The 25,094-nt window shown below is 41.2% G+C and overlaps 1 protein-coding gene across 1 annotated transcript in view; it reads left to right on the plus strand.

Moving 5' to 3' along the window:
* Window positions 1–25,094, plus strand: part of LOC140267162 (kelch-like protein 29) — a 210,836-nt gene that overhangs the window by 139,121 nt on the left and 46,621 nt on the right. The window contains exons 7-10 of the mRNA XM_072362354.1: window positions 915–1,111; window positions 3,217–3,329; window positions 5,062–5,208; window positions 18,672–18,870. Coding sequence (XP_072218455.1) covers window positions 915–1,111; window positions 3,217–3,329; window positions 5,062–5,208; window positions 18,672–18,870 — 656 coding nt within the window. The remainder of the gene's footprint in view (window positions 1–914; window positions 1,112–3,216; window positions 3,330–5,061; window positions 5,209–18,671; window positions 18,871–25,094) is intronic.

Here is a 25,094-nt window from a genome sequence, read left to right on the forward strand (position 1 = left end):
TTATAATGTTGATATCCGTATCCGCAGGGAGCGAGACATAGTAGTGGGGGGCATTCATTCTAGAGGGCTTTGATTCCATTTATTTTGTCCTTGAGTGGATTATTGTTTCACATGGGACATTAAACATGGGTGGTGAGGTGTTATTTAATGCTCTCATACCTCCCCAAGGGGATCCTGCATGCAAAGTAATCTCGGCCATTTGATCCCTGTAAAGTCACAACGTGGCCCAGTTCTGACAGCAGCCCTCCTTTCCCTGCACATATCAGGCTCTGCATTACGAAGGGATATCATATTCTATTTGATTTGCTCATTCAAGCACTCCCTGGCACCTCTTACATCATACCAGCAGGAGTGGATGCGCTGCTTTGATATCCAACACGGCAGCGGAGTAGGCTCACAAACAGCGAGTGCTCCGCAGAGCAACAGACTTTAACCTTAGCATAATTTACATTCTGTCCCCTTTTAATGTATGGGCTGTGCAGCCACTTTCTACTGTATCTCTCTGTTTTCTGTGTTTTAGCTCATATCTGCCCTGCCATGTATGCAGGTTCCCCATTAAGACCATGCATACATGAAACCACACGTGTGAAAAGCATGAAACAAAGCAATAACTTTTGTTTGCCTAATCTTTGTTCAAAAGAGACATTTTGTTTCAGATGCAGCACTATAGTTGCAAATCTGCTAGCCCCATAGAAAAGTAGAAACCATCCAGAGTTCTGTTTTTGTCCCTTTTTGCTTTACATTGTTATATTGTTCTGTAATGATACTCTTATTTTCTCCCAACTCTCGTACTGCCCCAGGTGTTGTGTCTTGCATACATTTATTTTTTTCCCCCGTTCCTTCTTTTTGTTTTTGCCTGATCACCGATAAGATTACTCCTAACTCGACTGTCTCTGCCGTGATTGGTTGGTCAGGTCGTCCGGGGAGACGAGGAGCAGCGAGGTGCTGGAGCTGAACATGAGTAACATCAGCGCTGATGTGCTGGAGCTGCTGCTTGAGTTCGTCTACACGGGATCGCTGGTCATCGACTCGGCCAACGCCAAGACGTTGCTGGAGGCTGCCAACAAGTTCCAGTTCAACACCTTCTGTAAAGTCTGTGTCTCCTTCTTAGGTAGGAATAACCTAGAAATTCACAAGCTGGTGATGCATGTTTACAATGTTACCTGTTTATGGCAGCAAGCTTGTGCATGGCTGTTACATTAAATATGCCTATGTAGCCTTTTGTCCTACAGGCAATATCAAGACTTCCTCCCCATATACAGCTTTACAGAGGTCTGGTGTAAAAACCTACTTTTCTACTAGACTCTGCTCTTTCCTGTCATGTTTCCAGCACTTGCATCCATGTTAGAATTCCACCTGCCAACTCCTGAGTTGGGCACTGTGCCTCTGATCTTGTCCCAGTGGGCAGGAGCAGCACAGACACAGATTTTTAAAAAGGTCAGGAAACAATTGTCACTTAAATGTCAAATCCTCTGGCCTAAACTGTGATGGAGTCAAAAAAAAATAGCAAAACAGATTGATACATGGACAAGGTATGGAAAGTGGAGAATCATAGGACGTTTTTTGGGGGGGGGGGCCCAAATCGCATGTTGCAGATGACTAAAAAGCTGTAAATGTCAGCTTTTGCATTCCATTTAATAAATAGTTTTGAGTATCAGTAGCACAAGGGGAAGTGCATGTAGGCAAAAAGGTCAGCCGCAGGAAAGGAGAAAGGAAAGTTAAAAGGGAACCAGAAGCTCACGTTATTGATTTGTTTTTCTCGATTTGAGGGGGGAAACGGAACAACGAGGAACACAGTAAAGCCATTTGTAACCTTCATCGCCAGTGAGATGTCAATCCATTCTTACTCGACAAGATTCATGACATTTCAGCACATTAGAAGGGGAGAAATGGAGGCGCAAGCATGTGTCCTTGAGCAAAAATTGATACCGTGTCAGAAATTATTGAAGTTTGAAACAAATACGCTGCAGAGGAATGGCAAACATTTCCTCGACCTACTTCCAGCGTAGCGCTTTGACTCTTATTCACACATCTTTGAATTTAACATTAAAAAAAAACTCAACACAAGTCACTTATTGTGTGCCAGCTACTCTGGAAGAAATTGAAACTTTTCAAGCTTTGGAAGTTCAGAAGTACAGCAGCAACGTGCTCCACTTCTCAGCCGTAATGAAGATGTTGTACACGGCAGAGCTTTTCAGATATTTTTACATGAGAAGTTGCTGACACCTCGACTTGCAAATTGAGTCCCGGCATCATGAAAGAGACCAATAAAAAGAAAATATTTTTTGAAGATGTCGAATTTAAAGTCAAATAACCCCTGTTTTGCTTGAGCGGCTTAATAAAAGGATATTTTCAGAAAGCCTTTTGTCTAGCTCCAACCTTAACTTTGATGCAGCATTAAGCCTGCTTTTATTTGGTATTTGGTTTGGCTTTTGTTATTTTGTGATTTACCAGATGTTTAGTGACCTTCGCTGGCTTATATTTATTTAGGAAAGACTTGTAGATTCTGTCTTCCGTGATGAAAGGCCCGGCGTTGCTTCCCTTTGACAACTTCTGTTTAATCAGGCGCCTTTCAGTGGCAAGTCACCCATTTGATCCATGCCTTTTCCGGCTGCTGCGTGTATGTACAGTGCACAGCAGGAACATTTATCTCCTGTGTGACAAAAGAAAATGTCTAAAAAAAAAAAAAAAAATTAATAAGTGACACCACCTTAAATATGGCAACCTTACAAAAGATCACAGACAGTGACATAAGCCTCCTACCCGCTGGCCAGTCCGTCGGGGTAGTTTCATATATTCTCGGCTCTGTGTATGTGTCCATCTGTGTGTAGTAGATCCTGAGATCTGACACAACTTCTTTAAAGTGTCCCAGCTAATCCCACAACCCGCTCACTGATATCCTCCACCTCATGCTTGGACTCTGAGCGATCGATTCCCCTCGTTGTTTGTCCCTGGAGCTGTTTTGAGTTATTATACTTGTTCTCCCTTAGTCTCAGGCAGATACACAACCCAGCAGGCTCAGTGTCTGTGCTACCTGGAGCCGCTTTGTCTGTTTTTTAGCTTTGTACATCTTTTTATGGATGTCTGAGTCGTGTTTTGTTCCCCCTGTCTTAATCAATCTGCCTGTGTCTTTTGTTTCTTTCTTGTTTCCTCTCTCTGTTCTCTCCATCTTTGTCCCTCTCGCCTCGTGTCTCTGACCTTCGTTATTGACTCCAGAGAAACAGTTGACGGCAGCTAACTGTCTGGGCGTGCTGGCTATGGCTGAAGCCATGACTTGCACCGAGCTCCACAACATGGCCAAAGCCTTTGCACTGCAGAACTTCCCTGAGGTGAGTATGATTGATCATCCTGCTTAATTTGTTGATTCCTGTGGAGCAAATTTGCACAGAAGCTTTGCAACTTAAAAAAAAGAAATGAGAGCTGATAATAATCACTGCAATAAGTTCAGATAAAGACACAACACAGTCTCTTTGATACACTTACAAACACACACATCTTGGAGCTTAAGGCATGGCAAGTTTATTTGTAGAGCACAATTTGTACACAAGGCAATTCAAAATGCATCCTTAAGAGGATGCTGAATCACACAAAATAACACTGGAGACAAAATGAGAACATTGGTGAGCTGACTCCAGGGTTTGAAAGCATGCAGCTTCTCTGACCTTATCTTAGTGCCATCACAGAAGCAAATACATATGATCTCAGTGTTTATCTGTGAACCTGGAGACAGCTATTAATCTCCAACCATCTCTTAACGTTTCAGAGGCTTCTTCCTACATTTTGAAATGAAACCGTAGTCTCCAATAGTATGAATACGCCACCACCCCCCTAAAAAAAATGTCTAGTTTTGCTGCAGAGCTTTGGCTTTATTCACATACTGTCAGGGAATCCACAGACACAAATTGTGAGGAAGGCTTAGCAGGTTCAGTGTCACAGGCATTAGATATTTGACTCCTAAAAAAGCAACCTTTGTTTTCGATCCATAAGTTTTCATCTCGTTAACAGTTAAGTCTTTCAAGGTTGCTCGCGATAATCTCTCTAGTTTAAGACATATCTAGAGCAACTGTACATAAAAGCGGTCTCTATTTTGTAAAATGCTCAATGGAAATCTGTTTAGTGCAGCTGTGTGTGGATGGTTAACTCTCTCAACTTAGTTATGTCATTAAGTCGTGCTGCCGGTTAAGGAACTTTGTTGTTTTGATATGTTAAGAATTGGTTTTGGCATCCCTCGACTTTACTGTAATTCAGTAAAACTGAGTTAGGCTAAATTGTATTCATACTTTTGGGAAGTTCTGAACATAATCACCTTCTTGCTCGGAGTTACTGTTGATGAGAAGGTCAATACACTGCTCAGGTCCTTCCATATGAATCTACAACTCTGAAGACTGTGAGCTTAGTGTAAAAGCCTGACGCAAGGGGGGAAACAGCTACCATAGCCCAATCCTCACCAAATAGAAAAAAATAATGCATTATATATTACCTTTCCTGTGAGGCTTCCAGGCAAGAGAGACCTAAAGAAGTCAATGTGCCTGCCACTGACTTCGGCTGCATCCAAAATCGTTATCTATTGACCCCTGCACACTGCTCCATGTGTGCTCTTGTTGTTTTGTTCGAATTCGTGAATTCAGGAATAGGAATTGTTAATATTCAACATTCATAGACGCTTCTCCAAATAATGCCGAAATGATTAAATCAGCACTTACTACTTAATGTCTTGTTTTGTTTTTTGGCGGTATATGTCGGCCCATTTGGATTAAACTATCGAGAAAATCCCAAAAACTATTCGAAAAAAGCAGCAAACAAAAGAGGTCCTCACTCAAATGAATAAAAAAAACGATACAAAAAACTTTCTTCTCGGGGATGTCTTCTTTTGAAGGTAGAGAGTGTCTTTAAAGTTCAGCCAGAGTTTTTAAGCTTAAGATCTGTTCATTGTCTAAATCAAGATCAGTCCCAGTCCAACAGGCAGCTCCCACCGGTGTGAGGTGGAAAAAGAGGACTTACTTCCGACTTGCTTGTGTAAAAATCCCACCGACATGTTTTTGACTGTTTGACCTCTTTCAGGTGGCCGGTCAAGAGGAGATTTTGAGTGTGTCCAAGGAGGACCTTGTGTCATATTTGTCCAACGACAGTCTAAACACAAAGGCCGAGGAGCTGGTTTACGAGACGGTCATCAAGTGGATCAAACAAGACCCAAACTCCAGAGTGCAGGTAATAAAAGAAAATAAAAAAAAAAGAGACTTACAGTGCGCGTGCTTCTCTGCACCAACAAATAATGTAAAAAGAGAACATTCTGTACTCGTGTCATGAGACACAAACGGCAACATTAAACCTCTCGTTACCACTGACAGTACAGATCCCGGAGGTCTGTAGAGCAGTATTAGAGCAGTTGTTCTACAGACCCTCTTCTCAGAGAGGAGAACAACATGAAAAGCCAGATAAGTGACTCCGTGTTTCCTCCCGGTTGTGTTCATCAACTTTGTTCTTCACATGCAGCCTAACACAGCAGTTGTTCATATTCCCAGGAGTGCTTTGCCCTCAGAATGCGTTCTATTCTTAGTTACTTGTTTTGTTTGTGAGGCACTGTACTGCTTGAAAAACCAACATAAACGCAGACAACCGCAGTCCCTTTATGTGTTTGTCAAACAGGTGTTTGATTTATTCCTTGAGGCTGTTAATCATAATCAAAGGTTATATCCCTGAGATGGGTATTGACAGTGAGGTACAGCAGGTCAAATTTTAACAGGCGTGGAATCAATGAGCCTCAAGGTGAGAGCATTAGCTCCGGCCCTTTTGCACTGTACATGTACGCCTATCCTGGTGGGAAAAGGAACTGAGGTTATGAGGTATTTATGGGTTCATGAATTTCAAACTGATTTGAAAGCATTTTATAGCTTTTTTTTTTTTTTTAAATTGAGGTGAGAGTATTATCAGATGAATTACACCCAGCCCATCACTGTGAGAATCATTCCCTCAAAGTACTATTTTATCATCAGTGGAGGAACTGCCTCGTTTCAGCTGGATCAGATTCAATGCAGACCTCAGCAATCAATGTTACTTTATTGGCAGCTACTTTGATGAGGTACGTACGTCAATATTTGAATTTCTTACCTTTTTGGATTAACATTTTGCATTTATCCTTTGATATGTGGCACTCTAGTGATTACAGTGGGATCCATAAGGAAGCGCTTCGTAGCGGAGAATCTTAAAGTATTAAGAGCAACACAAGGACAAGGACAAATTGTTGAAAAGTTGATGGCGATCACTGCCAAAAATGTTCAATAAATTGTGTGAAGGGGGTTTTTGACTTTGGTATGAGACTCTCTGATAACCGATAAAGCCACTAAAATTTTAATTTGTGGATACACTGGTGGAGAATTGGTATATAACATAGGATGCCTGTCAACTTAAACCAGCTCAGTCCAGCAGTTTCCTTCAATCTCACACTCTACTGGAGAGGTGAGGAGGTGAGCTAGTGACATGAAGTAGAAGAAATGTTCCTGGTTGTCTGAACAGCCCACCACACCGGTTCCTGAGTCGTTACAGCAGGGTCACTCCATCTTCAGAGAGAAAAGAATGTGTTGGAAAGAGAGTCAGAGCAAGACAAAGAATCAGAGCAAGGCAGAGAGACAGGAAAAGGGTGAAGGGGTGGTTGAGAAATGAGAAAAGTGGAATGGAAAAAGAGCCTGTGTGTTCTAATCTGGTATCCAATGGCTTGTGCTTCTGCACAGAGCCATGACATCTATGGAGCAGAGATGTGATTGAGCTCGCGGTCAAGCTCAAATCTCCTCCCTATGTGTTGACTGAAAAAAAAAACAACTAGCAAGCCTGAGGACAGAGCAAGACAGGAGTGAAGACGGAGTGTGCTGCCTCCATAATGCCACAGGAGAAGTCGATGTGGCCCCGAAGGCTGAGTTTATACGCATGGTCCAACTCCAGCTCGTCATTCCCTTCCTCCCTTGCCTCTGTCCCCTCTGCCCATTCGGTGGCAGAGCATGGCAGAAATCACTCCCCCAGAACCTGTGACACTTTTTAATGACATGGCAGAATGTCACAGCACTAAAGGAAAAAAAAAACTCCTCAACAACGTGGGCTAAGAAGAGCTTTAAGCCTTGAGTGAAGTTTGTGATTTTGCATTTATCCGAGCGTGCGTTTTATGTGTCTTTGTAGATTTTTGTGTCTGTGCATGTGCTGTGGATTGTAAGCCACTGGCTATGGAGTAGAAAAGTGTCATATTGAAGGCGCTGGGTAAATAATATGCAATTTTCTCTCTCCACTATGCTGTCACTAACAACCAATGGCACCAGGAAACGGTGTCCGGACATCGCTTTAGAAACGGGGAGCATTTGAGCATTAATAATGGTTTGCTATGAGACACAAAACCACTGAATAAAATACAGAGCTGTTTCAGTTTTCTTTGTGTATCATCAAAGGTGTGATCCTGCAAGAATGTGTCTGTCTGCAAACTTAAGTGAAAAAGGGACTCACAAAAGCTTCAAAGGGAAAAAAATGGCCTTTCAGCAGCAGGGTGCATGGAGAATTTATTATTGAAACAGCCAGTGAATGAATCTACGTCAACTTTGAAAACCAATTAATGATTTTAGACACATCTATCATTGACTTGTTTTCTTGCTCACATAAAGTTAGATGAAGATGGATTATCATGCGATTAAATATCACTTATTTAAAGAGAGGAGTGAAGAAGAATGTACAGATTATCACGGTTCAGTTGTAAACACAGTTTATCTCAGCCTAAATGAACTGTTCTTACAGTATTGTACAAAAGTCCTGTGACACTCCTCATTTCTTTCACATTTTGCTTCCAAGGAGACAGACTGTCTTGTAATCCTTTTAAATTGTCTCGAGCAATAGTTCTCCAGGCTCTCTGAAGGTCTTTCAAGGTTTTTCTCAGTTTAGTGGCGTCTGTTTCACTCGTTTTCAGTCAATGTACTTGGCCATTTTCAGAGCAATAATGTTTTTTTTCTTGTTAAGCCACTTAGTGCTAACATATGAACAATTCAAGCTTTACAAAAAGCACCTAACTCAGTCATTATGGCTGCATATAACAGACAAACATGCAAAGAACCTATTTTAAATTGTAACTTACAGAGCTTTGTCATTAGCAGCCTGTCATAATGCCACATTTTTTCCCATTTCCAAAAATGCCAACAACAATGCAGTTCAACTGACATGAAATAGGATTTTTACACCAAAATGATGATTCCCAAAGAGCTACTAGCCAAAACCACAGCACATGATGTGCTGTGAGTTGTTAAAATAATTGAGGAAACTGGGCAAGTGGAGGACGAAAGAAGAAGTGTCAGGCCTAAAAAAAACTATCCACAGCAGATGAACAGTATCTGAACATGTATCCTTAAGAAATATGAACAAATCCAGCAAAGGTCTGACACCGGACTCGAGAGATGCACCTGGCCCTTCAGTTGATCCATCAACTGTTCACTGAAGCCTCATCAGAAATGGTCTCCATGGAAGGGTGGCTGTCAGGAAGCCATTCTTAAGGAAGGGAAACAGGGAGAAAATGCTGTGGTTAAAGAAAAAAAAAAAAAGGCTTGGGAAGTCGGTGACAACAGGCCTTATAGAGTGATAAATCCTTCCCAGAGCCCAGATCTCAACATTATTCGAGCAGCGTGGAATCATTTTGATAGAGAACAGAACAAAAGGCAGCAAAACATCCAAAGAAGAGCTTTGGGATGTCCTTCAAGAAGCCTGGAGAACTATTGCTGAAGACTACTTAAAGAAATGACAAGAAAGCTCATCTAAGCGGGTTCAGACTGTGTTGAAGAAGAGAAGGTGGTTATAGCAAATATGACTTTCAAGCTCCTTAGATGCATCGGTTTATTGAAAAGTACAAAGATCATAGTTTATATAATTCTTTTTTCCATTTTCTTGGCGATGTATGAATAAATTAAGTGCCTTTTGCACAGTATTGTACACTAAAGACAGGATTTGGATAGTGTAGTGGTAAGATTGCCACCTTTCATGTGGGTTCAAATCCCCTGCATGAAAGGTACTATCTCCAGTAGGGGGTAGGGGTCCTTAGGCAAGACCCCCTTACCCTAACTGCCTACCAGTGTAAGTTGCTTTGGATAAAAGCATCTGCTAAATGCATAAACATATACATATATAAACATATAAAGTACAGTTAAGTATCAGGTCCTATACTATATATAAGAACTGAATACTCTACCCACTCATTCACTGTGCAGTATGCTGATTCAAGATAACTAAACAAAAAAGAAAGCTGGACAAACAATATCCTGCATCTCTGAAGGTGCTGACACAGAGACCTGTCCTTCCTTTCACTGAACACTCCTTTGTGGGACCACCATTGACACATGGGTCCAATTATAACTTACCAGCCTATGCTATATCCCTGAATAGGACCTCCATTATGCCTCGCTTCAACATATTGCATAAAGGATCCTATCTTGCCAGGTGACTCAACCTGACAAAAGGGGCTGATTAATTGGCTCTTTGAAAAGTGGCCAACTAATGTAACTGCTCAAAAGGACAGTTAATGGTGAATTTTCATGATAAAAAAAAAAATAAAAATAGGAATAAAAAGGCTAGTCTTGCCATTAGAGAGGCCCTGCTGTCTGCTCATCAGAAATAACAATACCCTGCGCTGATATTTGCAGTTTCCAAGCCAAATTAATACAGTGAAAGGTATTACTTCTTAAAAGTTGCCGCTGATTATTTTGGGGATTTATACAATTGACTGATATTATAGAGATTTTTTTTTCCCCTGTTGGCACTCATTATGAAGAGAAAAAAATGTTTCCAGAACAAATGATGCTATCATTATGTAGTTAGTGTACAGCATTATCAAAGAGAAAAATGCTTAGAGGCTGCGCGTGGGTATAAACTGAGTTTCCCTCACTGTTTCACGATTCATTTCCCTTCAAAACTACCAATGACCCGACCACCTCAAGCATCACTTTCAATTTAGCGATTCTCTTTTGAAATTGCAAGTTCAAAATGGAAAATTTGTATCATCAAGAACTACTCCGGGAGTGGTTTAATTTGCTTTGGATAAGAGGGGCTTGGTGTCACAACAATCATCCTTGGAGAGGAAACTGAAACGGCTGTCGAGTGAGCTGAAAAGCAGGTGCGGCCACTGCCCGTGTGATCACTTTAAAGAGACCAAGCCAAGCAGTGGAGATCGATGCCAGGGATATTGTTTGCCGTGTCTTTTCCCTGTCTGTGTCTGCTTCTCTTGGTCTCTATCTTGTATGACCTCACACACCCTGAGGGGGATTTAAACAACTCACAGGACAACATCGTGCTTATATACACTTACAACTCTGAGAATCGCTTGTATAGTACAACAAGTACAACGTGCGTATTAGAGGGTGGCCGTGACCTGATGCAAACCAGTGAACTCTGGATGTCCATTCTCATCTGTGTCCTTTGTAATCCCAGAGCGCACTCAGTCCTGATGTGTGCAGCCAGTTGAACCGCAGCCACTCGACTGCAGCGACTGTGAATCCAGAGGCGTTCTCTCATGAACACACAAGAGCGGCGTGATTTAAAGACCACTAATAAATCGTTTCTGTGTTGTTGTTTTTTTTTGCTTTTTTGTTTCGCAAGGAATAATAAAAGTGCGCTCCGCCGTGTCATCAAGTGGAAAATACCAATGTTAGTAGATACGGCGAGATGTCAAAGATGATTCAGTGAGTAACAGTAAGCAACAAAGTTTTATTGTAACATATAAAATGCAGCATTTCCAGCGAATATGTTTTGGATTAAATCAGTGGAAGAAGACTTTCTTTTTTTTTTAATTTGAATGAATTCATGCTGAAATAGGCCTCAGAGGAGAACACATTGCACCTGTCAGTGGTCGCTCAGGGCAGCATGCAGCATCTGTCGTCTGCTACGCCTAACTCCATCTCGCATCCATCCTGCTTGCAGATTAGCACACGTAGTCATGAAGTCACTAGAGGACACAAAGAGGCTCAGCAAAGCATCACTTGGACCTAAATGAAGCACCATTTGCAAGAGCATATTTTCTCGTCCATATTGTGTTGGCAGAAAAAAAGTCACATGCATGTATTTTCTCTCAGAAATCTGCACTTACACTCAAAAGGGCACAGAGCTGTGGTCTTTTCAGTTGAGTAAATTTTTCAGTGCTGTGAGGGTAAATATGGGCATGTGCTCTGCTAAACACGGTCTTGTAAGCCGGTGTGTTTTTTCATCATTATTATTCGTATAAAGTTTTTTTTTTTTAAGCTTCGAGTTGCCCATTTCTCACTCCAAAGCAAATGCTTGCTTCCATTTTCTCAGAGCAAGGCAATGAGATAGGGACCGTTTGTGTGTCATTTATTTGATGCTGCTGTGGCACTGTATCACTGCACACACACACGGTGAGAGGTGTTAGTCCTCGCTGACAGTAGCGGAATGGGAAGTGTTCAGTGGACATTTGTCATCTGTGTTAGCGGATGCCGGCCTCCCGGCGGCTTCTCTGCCGCCTTTGACAGATCTGAGAGGCTCTCTGTTAGACACATTATCCCTGCCTTTCACCAGGCTCAACCTATTCACATCCTCTGTCCACCTGCCTGAATATTTGTGTGTCTGAGAGTGAATGAAGAGAGAAGAAAACGTTGGAGCTGGGCCGTGCAGCAGCATTTTTCTTCCAGGTTTGGCAATAAATGCATTCGAACACGACTGCGGGGAATATGATTTTTCTGGCACGGAGAATGTTGACCTGGCGTCTTTGTGCTCTTGCTCGGTTCGTGTGTAAGGTGGAGACCATTACGGAGGTGAGGTCGCACAGTGTTATCAGGGTTACATATCCTTCTATGAATTTATATGCATATGGAATACTCATAACTGGTACTCGTCCAGGGAGAATAGAACGGGAGCGGAAAGTGTACGAGTGGGCTGACAAGTAAAAAGGAATTACCTCCATGTGTCATCAGTCTCCTGTGGATACTTTCCCATATGCTCCAAGAGTTAGAAAAATATTGAACTTCTCATTAGGTGGTATTCAGTAACCTCTGTATTTTGCAGTTGGCACAGTAGCTGTTGTAATTTGCATCTAATAGACGCCACCTCTGATTTTAAAAAGTGCTCAAGAATCGCCTGGATGAATAGGTGTTGAAGATGGAAATGACAGGTGACCGTTCTCATATTCACTCTGCAGGCCTGTGCATGAGCGAGTGATTGCTCTGGAGCTTGATGGAGTTGGAGAGAAATTGACTTGGATACATGCGCCTCCTCTCATCTGCTGAGAGTATGTCACTCATTGGCCTGAGTGTCGGGAGCACTCTCATTTAGCCAGTTCTTGTCACTCGCATTCACATATATGGACAAATGAACATCCGACCCTTTTAGCAGACTATTCATAAGGCATGCAACTGGTATATGCACTTTCCATGCTCCCTGGGAATGATAAAAGCCTGCCATTAATATTTACTTTCACGCCCAAGAAGGAGCTTCGGGCCTATAAATACAAAGAGCTTTACTTACCTTTCAAATACATTTAGGAGATATTGAAACGTCAGACCATAATGATTGTTATTTTATCCCTACATCGAGCACAGTACTGTTTCACATTGAACAAATTACCGTAGGCATAATTTTACCAGGAAGGTACACCTTGGCAATGCAAGTGTAATCTCTAAATGTATATACAACAACAGAATTTCACAAAATAAATGACAGGAGAATTGTTCCAGAGCTCCAATTTGACTGACAAAACAAGGTTTAATATATATATCGGGGATCAAAAGGGTTCAACATTTGGATTGAAATAAAGGCTTAGTCTTTATAACTTGAAGTACAGCTGAAACATATGTAAATGTGTTTTTGCAGATGTCCACCACAGTTGTTTTTTTCCTACTGAATTACATCCATTACCAATATAGCCCATAATGCCACCCTCTGGCAACATATGCAGCCCAGTTTATTTGATTTTTTTTAACTAGCCGGTGAAAATATCTCTGGTTTGATGTTTTCCAGCTTTACAAAGTAATCTTTAAGATTTGCTTCTATATTAAATGAAAACCTGAGTTCTGATTTGGGATGCTTCTGTTAATACCAAACAACCGAACAAGACAAAACATGTTTCATAAAAATTTGTATTCGTCTTGTAGTAGCATTGCCATGGCTGCTTTAGTCCTTTACTCTTAATACCGATTGATACTGCTGATCTCCCTTTCTCTAAGACACATACCTCTGGGCCCTGGCTGCTTGCATCCAACCTGCTAAACCAATGAAATGGAAATGTTGCCAGCTTAACTGAGGAGCATGAATCTTGCATCTACTTGCAGCTTCAGAGGATGTAAGAGCCCAAGTATGACTGAGAATTACAATCAAGCAAAAGATATATGTGCAGCAACCACTTTTAGTCGGACTTTTGTAACAACTTGGTCCAGTTCAACGTGAGATTGCAAAGAAACTGTGTCACAGTGAGTGATTTGTTCCAATTCTCAGAGCAGGTCATTGGCAGGTTTCTGATAAAACTCCAAGTACAATTATTTAATTATGGCAATATGTGTTATTGTCTAAATGCAGTAATTAACAGTACACACCCATTTCTACGAGTTCAGCTGTGTATATCTCTGGTTTGGTACATTACAATTGATGAGAAAGCATTGTTTACTAGCATCTGCTGCTAAATTAAAGCCTCACTGCTAAATTATTTCCCTCTCAGATTGCTAGAGTATCTATATATATATAGTTATAGTGTTTTTGGTATGACTCGAGGTGTAGCTTTATTATTTTTGCATTTACTGCATTATATCACACAACAGATGCCCAGGTTTTGATAAAAGGTAATATGTGCACGATATAAGCGCCGTGTAATGTAAACTGGTGTCAGTGACAGCCAGCATGACAACGTCTCCTTAGCCAATGTGCTGTTGAAGCCTTGATGGTTGATCCTCTCCGGGAGCTTCTTCTTGTTCACGGTCTGACTCCGGTTGAAACTGATATAGTTGCTTTGTTCTGTTAGAGACAGTCAGTCACTTTCCACTCGAAAAACCTTTCTCTTCCCCTGCGGCTAGCTTAGTTGTGTCTTAACTATTGTTGTCATAGTGAGGAGAATCCTTGACATTTCTCAACAACAAAGGTGAGGAGGGGGGTGGCTGATATTTTGACCAAAACCTCCCTCATACATTTCAAAAAGGCTTCAGGAAATTGTGTCAAATTGTTACAAAAGGGCATAATATGTTACCTTTCGGTTGACATTACAGCTGTGCAACGCTGCATGTTTTAACCCCATTTTGGACTGTTGAAAGCTGTCAAAGACCAAGTTTAAGCTGAGAAGTATATGAATTGAGACTCTGCAGATGGTTGTGTGCTTTTATCATTTGGTATTGCATTAAACAAAGCACAACTGGCTCATGGAAATGTTGACAGTTTTTGAAGTGAGCGGTCACACACTAAAGTACTGGACCAAGTAAAATTTTGAGAAGATTACAAAGTTCTTCCTGAGGGACACATGAATCTCTCTCTCTCTCTATCTCTGATTTCTTGGCAATCCATCAAATATGCAAGACATTTCGTTCAAAACACAATACGTGAAACTCATTCATTTTAAAAGGAAAGCGACAGCCTTGAGAAAAGGGTACGCGCAATGATTTCTGCTTGTGAAGTTCAGTGGCTGACTGACATGAAGCAGGACTCCTGTTTTTCACTGGGTCTGACACATTGGATTTGAATATTAACATGAAGTGTGCTACTCTCCCTCATTTCCATGCCGATATATGCATGTGTGGGAGGAAGACTGAGAAGCAGAAATGGAGGTGGAGAGAAAATCAGACAGTTAGGGAAAAAACAAAACAAAAAAAATGTGTTGGCAGATGAAGAGAGTTAGAGATGAAGACTGATTCTTAATTTTTTTTACACTTTTTCTTAAGAATGGGGCAAAAGTAGAGGGTTTCAGGAAGGGGGCCGACTCTTGAGGAGAGATAAACGGCTACATCTTTTCCACTCGTGCACACTTGAACATAAATTATATATCTCACGCTGTTTTTAGTTCAATTCATTCCCTCATTGTAAATGAATTGTACAATTGCACTACGTGGCTGTTTATTTAATCAGAGGTTATGCTCAGAAATTAAACTCAGATTTACAACTCACCAGATTAACAGTCATTACCACAGTATGTTGTCCTGCGTTCTCACCATGTGTTGATATTGTTGCAACAAAGTACGACAAAGTACAGACATTGTGGCTGGATGCAGCCATCTGTCTCTTTTTGTCGTTACCTGCGCACATCTACAAGTCTTTATGGGTGTGTTTTTGGCCCGATGTTTTCCTGTTATGTGGTACCACGAGATGTTCTTACCTTTTTTGCATGGACCAGATGCTCTCTGCGAGGTAGTTTTACTGCCATTAAATGATATTTGGCAAGCGAAGAGAGGCTGCAACAGATGTGGCTTTGTATGCAGCCAGTATGTACAGATGGTAAAGTGGGATCCCTGCTTTTCAGTCATTTTTCACAGTTAAAGACCAAACAAAATGTGTGTGACTGAGCACTTGTGCATCGTGCAGTTGCAGTTTAGGTGTACAGCTTGTGCATACAGTAACAGATATGCACAAGCATTGTTTTCCAACATCAATGTAATGCAAGTGTAACTTATGGTGGGTATGAAATGACGCCATGTAGTTGCAAAACTAGTCAACTTTCTGTTTACTGAAGCACATGTGTATTCAAGTGTGTAAGTATCGAAGGTTTTTTCTGAAAATGTTCTGAAATGTCTGCCTGTTCATAGAGTTTCATTTAAAAAAGAATTTGTGAAAGTATTTATGCACTTATGACAAGGCCACAGACCCGCTGTGTAAGCCTCAGTTGTGGAATGGTCGAGGCATCTGTTGTCTTCAGGAGCACCTCCGATGTTTTAGTAATATTCACTTATTCAGATGTAGTCATTTGATATCTGTCAGTCTATCTTGTATTTGCATTTTCGATTAGAAGAGAAAAAGAAAACAGCTGGTTGGAAACGCTAAAGAAAAAAATGGAGTTTGAAACATTGCCAAAAAAGTTGTGCTTTGGAGCGGATGGTATATTTGGAATGGAATTTTCATTGCCCTCTGTGTTGTCCATCACCTGCTCTCTGACCGGTGCTCTCTCAACTGCATCATCTTATTATGCCTCTTATTTTCCCTCCAAGTGGAGAAGAGGCACAATCTGCCCCGAGATAAACCCTTGATATTCGCTAAAAACATTTTTTTTTCCTTTCTTTCTTTTTTGCCTGATTTATTTTGAAAATCTCATCAGAACTTACAATACTCTTGGATGGAAATCAATGAAGAAGAAAATACTTTGGCACTGGCGCACAGCTACAGGCAATTAAAAGATTCCAGGCCACATGACCAGAAAAATTGGGCAGAACACACAATAAGCCCACATCTGAGAAGTCAAAATCAAAAAATGAAGCCAGCTGCTTCAAAAAAATTAATAAATAAATAAAAATAAAAAAAGGCACAGATTTCCAGATGCATTCAGTGGCGTTGGGGCACTGAGGGGCACCACCTGGCTGAAACTGCCCCACATACAGCCTTAATTTAGCTCCGAGGGTCAGAACAGTTACTACAGGACCTACTTCTTACTCTTATTAGCCAAAACTAAAATTATACATGTGAAATTTAACTTGCACTATTCTTAGATTTTACTTTATTTTTTACAAAAATGCCAAGAAAGGCTTTCCTGCAAAATGTGTTGATTGAGGGAAAATTTGGCAGCATCTGACAACTGGCATCAAAGACATCAAATGATTCCTGAATAACTAATGTGGGTGAGGTGGTGGCAGACCAGGAGAAAAATAGCTTGTAATAGAAGTTTAGAGCAGTAAGCCCGAAGCTTAAGTCCCACTTCTGAGTGTGACATGAATAAGTAGCTACTGGGCAAATCATCCGCTGCACTCTTTAATTGAAAGTACTTGCTAATCTTGAGCTCAGAGGTCTTCCTATAGGAGGAACTCAGTATTCGAAGCAGCTTGCTTCGACTTCACCTTCTTGGGCTTCATCAGTTTGTGCTCCGAGTGACTGCGAGTGTTTATGTGGGTTATTGAGCTGTTTGGTTGATAAACTGTGCTGTGTGCATTCGAGGAGCAGGGAAGCAGACAGTCCCAGATGCAGGACGGAGTTTGGCTGCAGGCGTGCTCGCGGAGAGGAAATGTCATCAGCAGTTTCCTGTGGAGCCATCACATCTTTGCTTCCATCTTTTTGTCTTTGCTTCAGATCACTTAAGCACGCCCACTTATTTATTTTAGTTTTTTAGTGTCTTCTCTGTCTCTCTTCCTCTACCACTGTGTGTGCCTCTCTCTGCTGTCGCACTCCACTCGTTTTGGTCAGGCGACGTCTTTATGGAGCAAATGGGACACATGGCTGAGTGAAAAAGCCTCAGGTGGGAGAGAGTGCTGCCGAGGCAGAGTGTCAGCTTATTATTTGCTCTCCCTTGAATGATGTTCCTCCGAGTCTGTAGTTTTGTCACTTTCCCTGCACGGCCCGGTCACTTCGCTCTGAGCCAAGGGTCAGAGGGGTCAGCCTCCACTCAGCTCTCTGTCGCTCTGTCCAAGCTTGTTTACAGCTTTTACTCTCGACATGGATGAGACTCCCATGGGGGCACGTGCACACTTGTACGCACATAGTGGGGGAGAAAAAAAAAAAGAAAAAGAAAATCACTCTCTGCCAGAACTGTAAACAGGGTTGCCTTGGTAACACTCTGTCCTGCCACTGTATCTTCACACCTAAACGGCGTGAGCTCACGTAACTGTATGCACACCCCGAGATGAAACAAAACATAAATGTTAGTACAATATTTGCACTAAGTGCAATACTTAAGTATTTTGTACCATTTACGTTCAAAGCCTTAATCACGATGAACCAGTTCCCCACCATGGGAAATTAAAGATACCAGTTTTCAGCCAAAATTGCGTCAATTTAATCTTTTTTTTTTTCCCCTTTTATGCCTTCACAAGAAAAAAACTTGCTGACGGCATTGCAGCATTTTGGCTTGAATGGTTGTGATTAGTGGGAACTGGGTCTTAATTTAGCTGCTGAAAGAACATTTGCTCTCTGATGAAAGATTTAATTTAAGGAACGGAAAGAAATCTAAAGCAGAAGGTGGAAGTAAGATACTCCCCGCTGCTTCGTTTGAGCTCTCACAGCGACACTAAATGCACATATGAAAGGAGGACTGTGCATGGATGTTACTGAAAATTTAGCAAAAACGTTATTTGTGGCTTCTTCTTATGCGTATCAGTCCCTTTGTAGCTGCTGAATAAAACTAAGGCTCGAGAGTTGTGAATACTCCTCCAATGGCACATGATAAAAACTCATTTTCAGGTAGGATTTTCCTCATTTTTCTGCCCACGTTTCAACATTGAAGTTTTAAAACTGAAGAGTGAGCTATGCCGTGTGTTGAGCTGAGGTTTTAAGGCTCTGACACTCGCCAATCGCCGGAATTTGATCAAACATTATTCATAATTCTTTTCCCAACTTAAATCTGGTCATTAACAAAAATAATTTGTGGAGCAAGAATTTTAATGAAGCTGGGAGTTCATCCAGCTGTCAGTGTTTACTGACTCTGATCTGTTCTGTTGATCTTGTCTTTGATCATTTGTGCCAGTTTCACTCAGCGACATGTTTCTTTTCCCCCTATTAAACCAATATTTGCCTTTCCTCTTTGTGTTTGTCCCCCTCAGCATTTGTCAGAGCTGCTAGCCGTGGTGCGTCTTCCCTTCATCCACCCGTCCTACCTTCTCAATGTAGTGGACAACGAGGAGCTGATCAAATCTTCTGAAGCGTGTCGCGATCTGGTCAATGAAGCCAAGCGTTACCACATGCTGCCCCACGCACGGCAAGAGATGCAGACACCCAGGACCCGGCCAAGACTTTCTGCAGGTACAAGCACAGATAAACGAGTGTGCATCATCGTTGCCCTGGTCTGGTCTGGTCTGGTCTGGTCTGGTCTGGTCTGGCCTGGCCTTGGCGGCAGTCACATGATCTTCCTTGCACATAACTGACACCGAACAGATCATCGGCACCTGTGCTCCCACACACACACACACACACACACACACACACACACACACACACACACCTACCTATCCACTATTCATATTTCACAGCAAGGTGACAGAGAGGTCGTGTCTCCACAAGGAGACCCTGACTTGTCAGTGCTTTGTATTGATTTTAGCCCACAAATGGAAAGAAGTGATTTAGAACTCTAGAATGTGTTGCACTCAGCTACTGTGAATACTTGTGCACATAGAAGCCAGGTCATTTCTCTAAATGTCGGGGCGAGTTTTTCTTCACTCAAACAAATGAATTCTGCAGCCAAGCCTGATTGAGGTTGCCGTCAGATGCTGAACTCATTTTTTTCAGGGCAAACCCGGCACATAAACATCTCCTCACAGTTTGGTAAACACTAGGTAGACTCAGTCAGGTGTCTTGATTTGTAAGGCAACCAGCTTTTTGCTTTCCGACTGTCAGCGACAGCCGAGCGGTTTGAAGAGCCTGCTTGTTTACATAGTTAAAATCAAAGAATAATTCATGGAAATTGAACTGCGGCAGCAAATAGCTTTTGGCCTTTAGATTTTTTTCTATTTTTATTTTCTTCTCCTCCAACCCTTCTGCTTACTTATGGTGTCTGCATGATATTATGAGTTTCGCACCACCACACCTTACAATTCAGCACAAGTTATTTTCTGCTTGAAAGAATAAAGATAATTGCCTAACAAATGCCACTTTATGGGAGGGGGTGGTTTACCAGCCAACTCTGTTGTCCAGCCATTGGGTTTATTTGCCAGTAAACAAACACTGGGGAAAATTGCGTTAGGTCAACATTTGTGTCTTTAATTGCCTGTAATGCAGTCCTGTGAGGTTTCATAAAGAATCATTTGCCTCGTGAGAGGAGACATTTGTGGCATTGCATGTGCTCAGCATCATCCCATTTGTCATCCTCGATCCAGTGGGTTCTCTTTGTTCTCAGCAGTTTCTTGAAGCATACCCTGTCGAGGCCCATTTTGTAGTGTTTGGTATGTGCATATCTTATGTGTTATACATTCCCATTATGCAGGCTTGTGTAGTGATTCCCAGCAGCTCTTGGTCCTGTAAAACAAAATTATATAAATGCATAAACTTTGCTGGGATGAATAGATTCATGATGCATTCTATCCCCCATGGCTCACTGAATTAGGAATGTTTGGAAGTTTTCCCATCAACCCTTGAAACTCCTCTCAAACTGTTTTTTTTTTTTATTATTATTATGACGGACTCTCTCATGTATCGGTTTCATTAAGTTAAGCGTGTTCTAATGTGCTGTGGGGATGAAAATAAATATATTTTTTGTAATTTTTTTTATATGCTTGCAGAACTGAGTGTTCATTCTGCTACCGCTTATATTTGCTTGCACGCATACATGTGTTTCAATCATCTGCTGCATTGGATGGTGTCGGCTCTGCACAGCGGGGTGTGTGGTCGCTGGGATTTGCGGACGTGGGGATGGGCAAAAAAATTAAATAAAGACTGGAAGGAGAGTTTGAGGTTGTTGAGGCGTATTGCTGGCACACAGCAGATATGAAACTGAAAGGACATGGGAGAACAGGAGGAGAGGTCACTATATGGTCAGAAAAGAGGAGGAGGGAGGGAGCCTGGGGGATCAGAAATGAAATTTGAAGGGCAGACTTTTGATTGAGTTTATTCCTTGAGCATGTGTCTTCTTGTGTAAGCAGTGAGTGTGTCACTTTCCGTGTGTTTGTGTGTGGATATTAAATGTGCGCAAGCAGATGGGGCACCACCTGAGCTTGGTTGATAAGTCTGTCAAGCAGAAAAAGAAAGGAAAACTGCCATCCGTGAAGCACTTCTTGCTGAGTGCAGTCCGTCTGTGAACTTGCGAGTCTCGTGCATATGTGGGTGTATTAGTGTGCATGTGTGTGAGTTCGCACGTGGGCACACATCTGAGGGCCTCATACAATCATTCTTTTTACTTGTGATAAATTTGAGTCAAATATAAGCCTTTTCAGCTTGGAAATTTACGTTACTCTTGTGAGACAGAGTTTGAATAAACATTCTCTCAAATTTACACTTAAATGATTTGGACTTATGCTTATTTGAGCTATTCCTTTACAATTTCTTTGTCGAGCCCAGCTAACTGTGGAGTACTATTAGTGCTCTTCAGAGAGCATCTCCTATCCTAGCACTTACCCTGTACTTTGCTATCCCCTCTACTGCACTTTATCTTTCTTTAATTCCCTCTATGCCTGCTCTCTATCTCTACACTTGTCACTCCTGTCACTTCTGACAGTGTCCGACTAGTGGTTTCCTTCTATGTAGCTTAATGTTAGCTTCGATGTTAGCCGTATGTTATATCCTCATTTGTAAGTTGCTTTGGATAAAAGCGTCTGCTACATGCATAAACATAGACATGGTGTCATAAGTATCGCTATTCAGTAAGCTGTAGAGGTGCAAGTAGGAAAAATGGGTTAGGTTATTCTCACACAGGATCAGGTCTTATGTACGTGCTGCTTTTCAGTGACTTTGAATTACTTGTCTGGCATTATGACATACAAAAGGAACAAGAGGATTATTAACCAATTGAGTGGGCAGAATTACTGCTGTTAAGTATTTTTATTCAACATCTGAAGTCAAACTGTGCACATGATGCGTTGGAAACTAGTTTTTCACAGTGTTAACACGAGGCCACATACCCTGCACATTCACGGTCACATAAGGAAATGCCAGCAGGGATAATACAACCTGAATGTTGTTAATTTATTTTTTTTTTGTAGCTACTGGATACATCTATACAAGCATTGACTGCAGCTGTAACTATGAATGTGAAGGTACATCACAATGGAGCACAATCTTGTGAGTGAAGCTCACTCTTTACCTCTGCCTACTGTAATTGTTGACTGGCAGGTTTTTCTTTTGGCTAAAAATGTCCAAATCTTATTGAAAAGGGAAGAGACGGAGACAAACAAAATCAGAGAAAAAAGTGGACCCAGCTGAGACGAATAGAACTGCGGGTCTGAATGCAAGATGAGCTTATCATTGAAGCTGGTGTGCCGAAATCTGACACCCCCACCAAAAAATAAATAAATATTCCTGCAAAGGCAACATCTCTGTGACTTAAAGTTAGTGTCTTGTCTTTGAATGTGTCACGTTGATGCATAGACGCATACAAACGCACATCCATGATCTTATCTCATAGTTTCTTCGTGTTTTCAATAATAACAACCAGTCGAGGTTTTGCGTTGGGCAGCAATAATCTTTTGCTGTTCTCACATGGTTATTTTTTTTGAGTATTTTGAATTAGTTTGTTACATTAACAATTAAAATGCTACAGCTTTAGAAGCCATTTTGTGCAAAGATCGTTTTTTTATGCTAAAGTCAGCCCAACTTCATTAAATTACATTCCTTTTAGCAGATGCTGTTATAGCAGCTTAACAGTGAGAAAAATGGGGTTTAGTGTATTGTAGTTTTTGCTCTTGTTTTGTGACAACCAGCCCCTGATAAAAAATAAATAAATACCAGGTTGTTTAGCTCCTGAGTACTCTGATTATACTAGCTAGTCACTAACTGAGCTACTAGCTTGTTGCTAGTAGCTCAGTGACTTGGGAAGGAATTGAGCTACTAGCAACAAGCTAGTAGCTCAGTTAGTGACTTGGGAAGGAATTGAATAATTACATAAAAACTCACGAAAGGGCTCCAAATTGCTTAGGAAAACTGCACTTTTTTATATACCAGACAGCTTCTGTAACATGTAAAAGTCTGCCTGAACATTAATTCTGACATAAATGTGTTTGCTTATGTGTTTTTTTTATGTGTTTACCACTTGTTTTTGCTGTGTCGGTCTTATAAATCCTGTCCAGGATACACATTAAAATAAATCACTATTGCCATCTACAATATGCTGCAAGATTAAATGGCATCACCCTTTTTTTTTAGTTTCTAAAAAAAAACTAGACTAGAGTACTTGCTCCATTAGCTGTGAGCTCTAAAAGTTATTTTTATTGTAGCTGAATAGAAGCAGCCAGATGGTTTTCACACACCCCTAATTGCCTTGTTTTCTCAGGTTTTTCTGTATATAGACTCCTGCTGTGCTGCTTTGTTGGAATTTTTTCTTTTTTTTTTTTCTTTCCCACATCGCCCCATTTTTACTGATGGTGATTTTTTCCCATCATTCACCCTGACAGGTCCCGATGTGTTACCAGATTGTTTGACTGTCTGTTCCTTAGCTGAGTTAAGTTTTTCTGGTTTAAAACAAATTATGTATTCAGAGCACGCTCTTTTACATCTTGAATTACATCAAGTTTTAAACTTGTAAAAGTCTTTATAAGTCCCATGACATGAAGTTTGTTTTTGAGCAGCCATGCTGGTTTAAAAATTAGGCTTAGTTTGCACTCATTTCATGTGCCCGAGGATTTTATTGAATAGCTGCCTTGTCCATGAATTTCATTAGATGCTAATTAAGGAGCCAAAAAGGTATTTAGCACAAAAATTGGCTAGCTGTGATCTCCAAACATCAATGCCAGTTTGAATTCAGACTTTTTGGAATGTTTTTGAGGTTTTGTGTGAATGTGGTTGTAGATATTTTTGGTTTTTTTTGACAAGCAGTACTGAGTTTTTAATGTTATTCAATGTCTCTTAGTTTCCAGTTGAGACCGTGAACTTCTGTGAGAGGCAGGTTAGCTGATGTCCTCTATGCTCATTTGGAAAGAAGAGTCTCGGGGAAAGTGAAAATTATGTATGTCTTATAATGAATCTCCAGCATTTATCGTAGTGTTTGTGTATCCATTAATTGCTAATTGGTTAATTAGACCGTAGATGTGCATCTGATTTGCTGTCATTAGTCTTTCCAGGGGATTAGGGGATTAAACAGCCTCTGGTGCTGTGAGGTTATTCGTAGACATTTTTGTCGTGTGTTATTAAAAAGAAAAAAAGTTTTCCATTGTGCCCATTATATGTTTGCATGAGTCCAGACAAACTTATTTCCATTTCTGTCTCTCCACATGTGTCGCTGTCGGCTAGAGGAGGGCTGAGCCGCCGGGGCAAACTGTTAACTCAACCCAGCCAAGTGGAATAGCACTCAGACAAATGAGCTGTAATGACTAGGAGACGCAGGGGTCCAGCTCGGCTCACAGTGTTTCTCTGTCTTGCTCGTACACACTCAAACTGTTAGACATTTAAATGCATGCACTGTGAGTAGGAGTCCTTGTATAGTAGCTTCACTCTTTCTCAGCCCTTCGTTCTTTCTATCCGCATCATCGTTCATGATCGAGCTTTTGTGTATGTAAAAGCAAAAAAAGTTCAACTACAGTGATGCACAACAGCAAAGGGAGCTTAAGAGATAAGACTTGTTTATCTTGCAAGTTCACTCCAGCATATCCACACTTTTATCTCTGATCCGAATTGTGGCATGTGTCACCTCAGGATTTAAGCTGCACTCTGAAATACTCTGGAAAAGGTGATAACAAATCTTATTGACCACTTTACATCGTTACAATTTACAATGCTGGCCATGTGCTCATTTTAGATGGCCAGAATTTATTAGATCAGCCTGTGCAATAGTGTGTGGCTTGCATTCACAGTTGGGAGACAGTAAAAATAGGCCATTCTGTGAGGTCCGAAGCCCGTAGGCGTGACATCCATTCACTCATTCACACCTCTGCCCGCCAGTAGCTCCTAAGAGATTAGTTGCAGTGTGCTACACTTGCAAAGAAAGAAGAACAAGACTTACACCTTGTAAGGAGAGCATAAAAGATGATCAGATGACGCTCCTCTGAAGTCTGCCACCTCTCGCTTTTGGCTCAGTCCCCGATTAAATTTATTCCTCACTGATCCTGGCGACATGTCCTCAGCTGCTCATCCTCGACTGACAGTCGCTCTTTTTTCTGCAATAATTGAATTTATTTGTTATTTGTCATCGTAACACTGGCCATTTGGTGAGAAGATGGTAACAGGGAAGCTGTCATTGGTTTAGAAAGACAATTATAAGCTTCTTTTTTCCCACTTACGAGTTTGATTATTGTCCCGCTCTGTGTAATTATTCAGCCTGGTTTGTCTTTTAGAGCCAATGCAGCGTGAGATTGCTCTGTTTCACCTCTCACACTAGAAAAGCAGGA

This window comes from Leuresthes tenuis, unplaced genomic scaffold, assembly GCF_036924035.1.
Source record: "Leuresthes tenuis unplaced genomic scaffold, fLeuTen1.0.hap1 SCAF_13, whole genome shotgun sequence".
In the NCBI taxonomy this organism is placed as follows: Eukaryota; Metazoa; Chordata; class Actinopteri; order Atheriniformes; family Atherinopsidae; genus Leuresthes; species Leuresthes tenuis.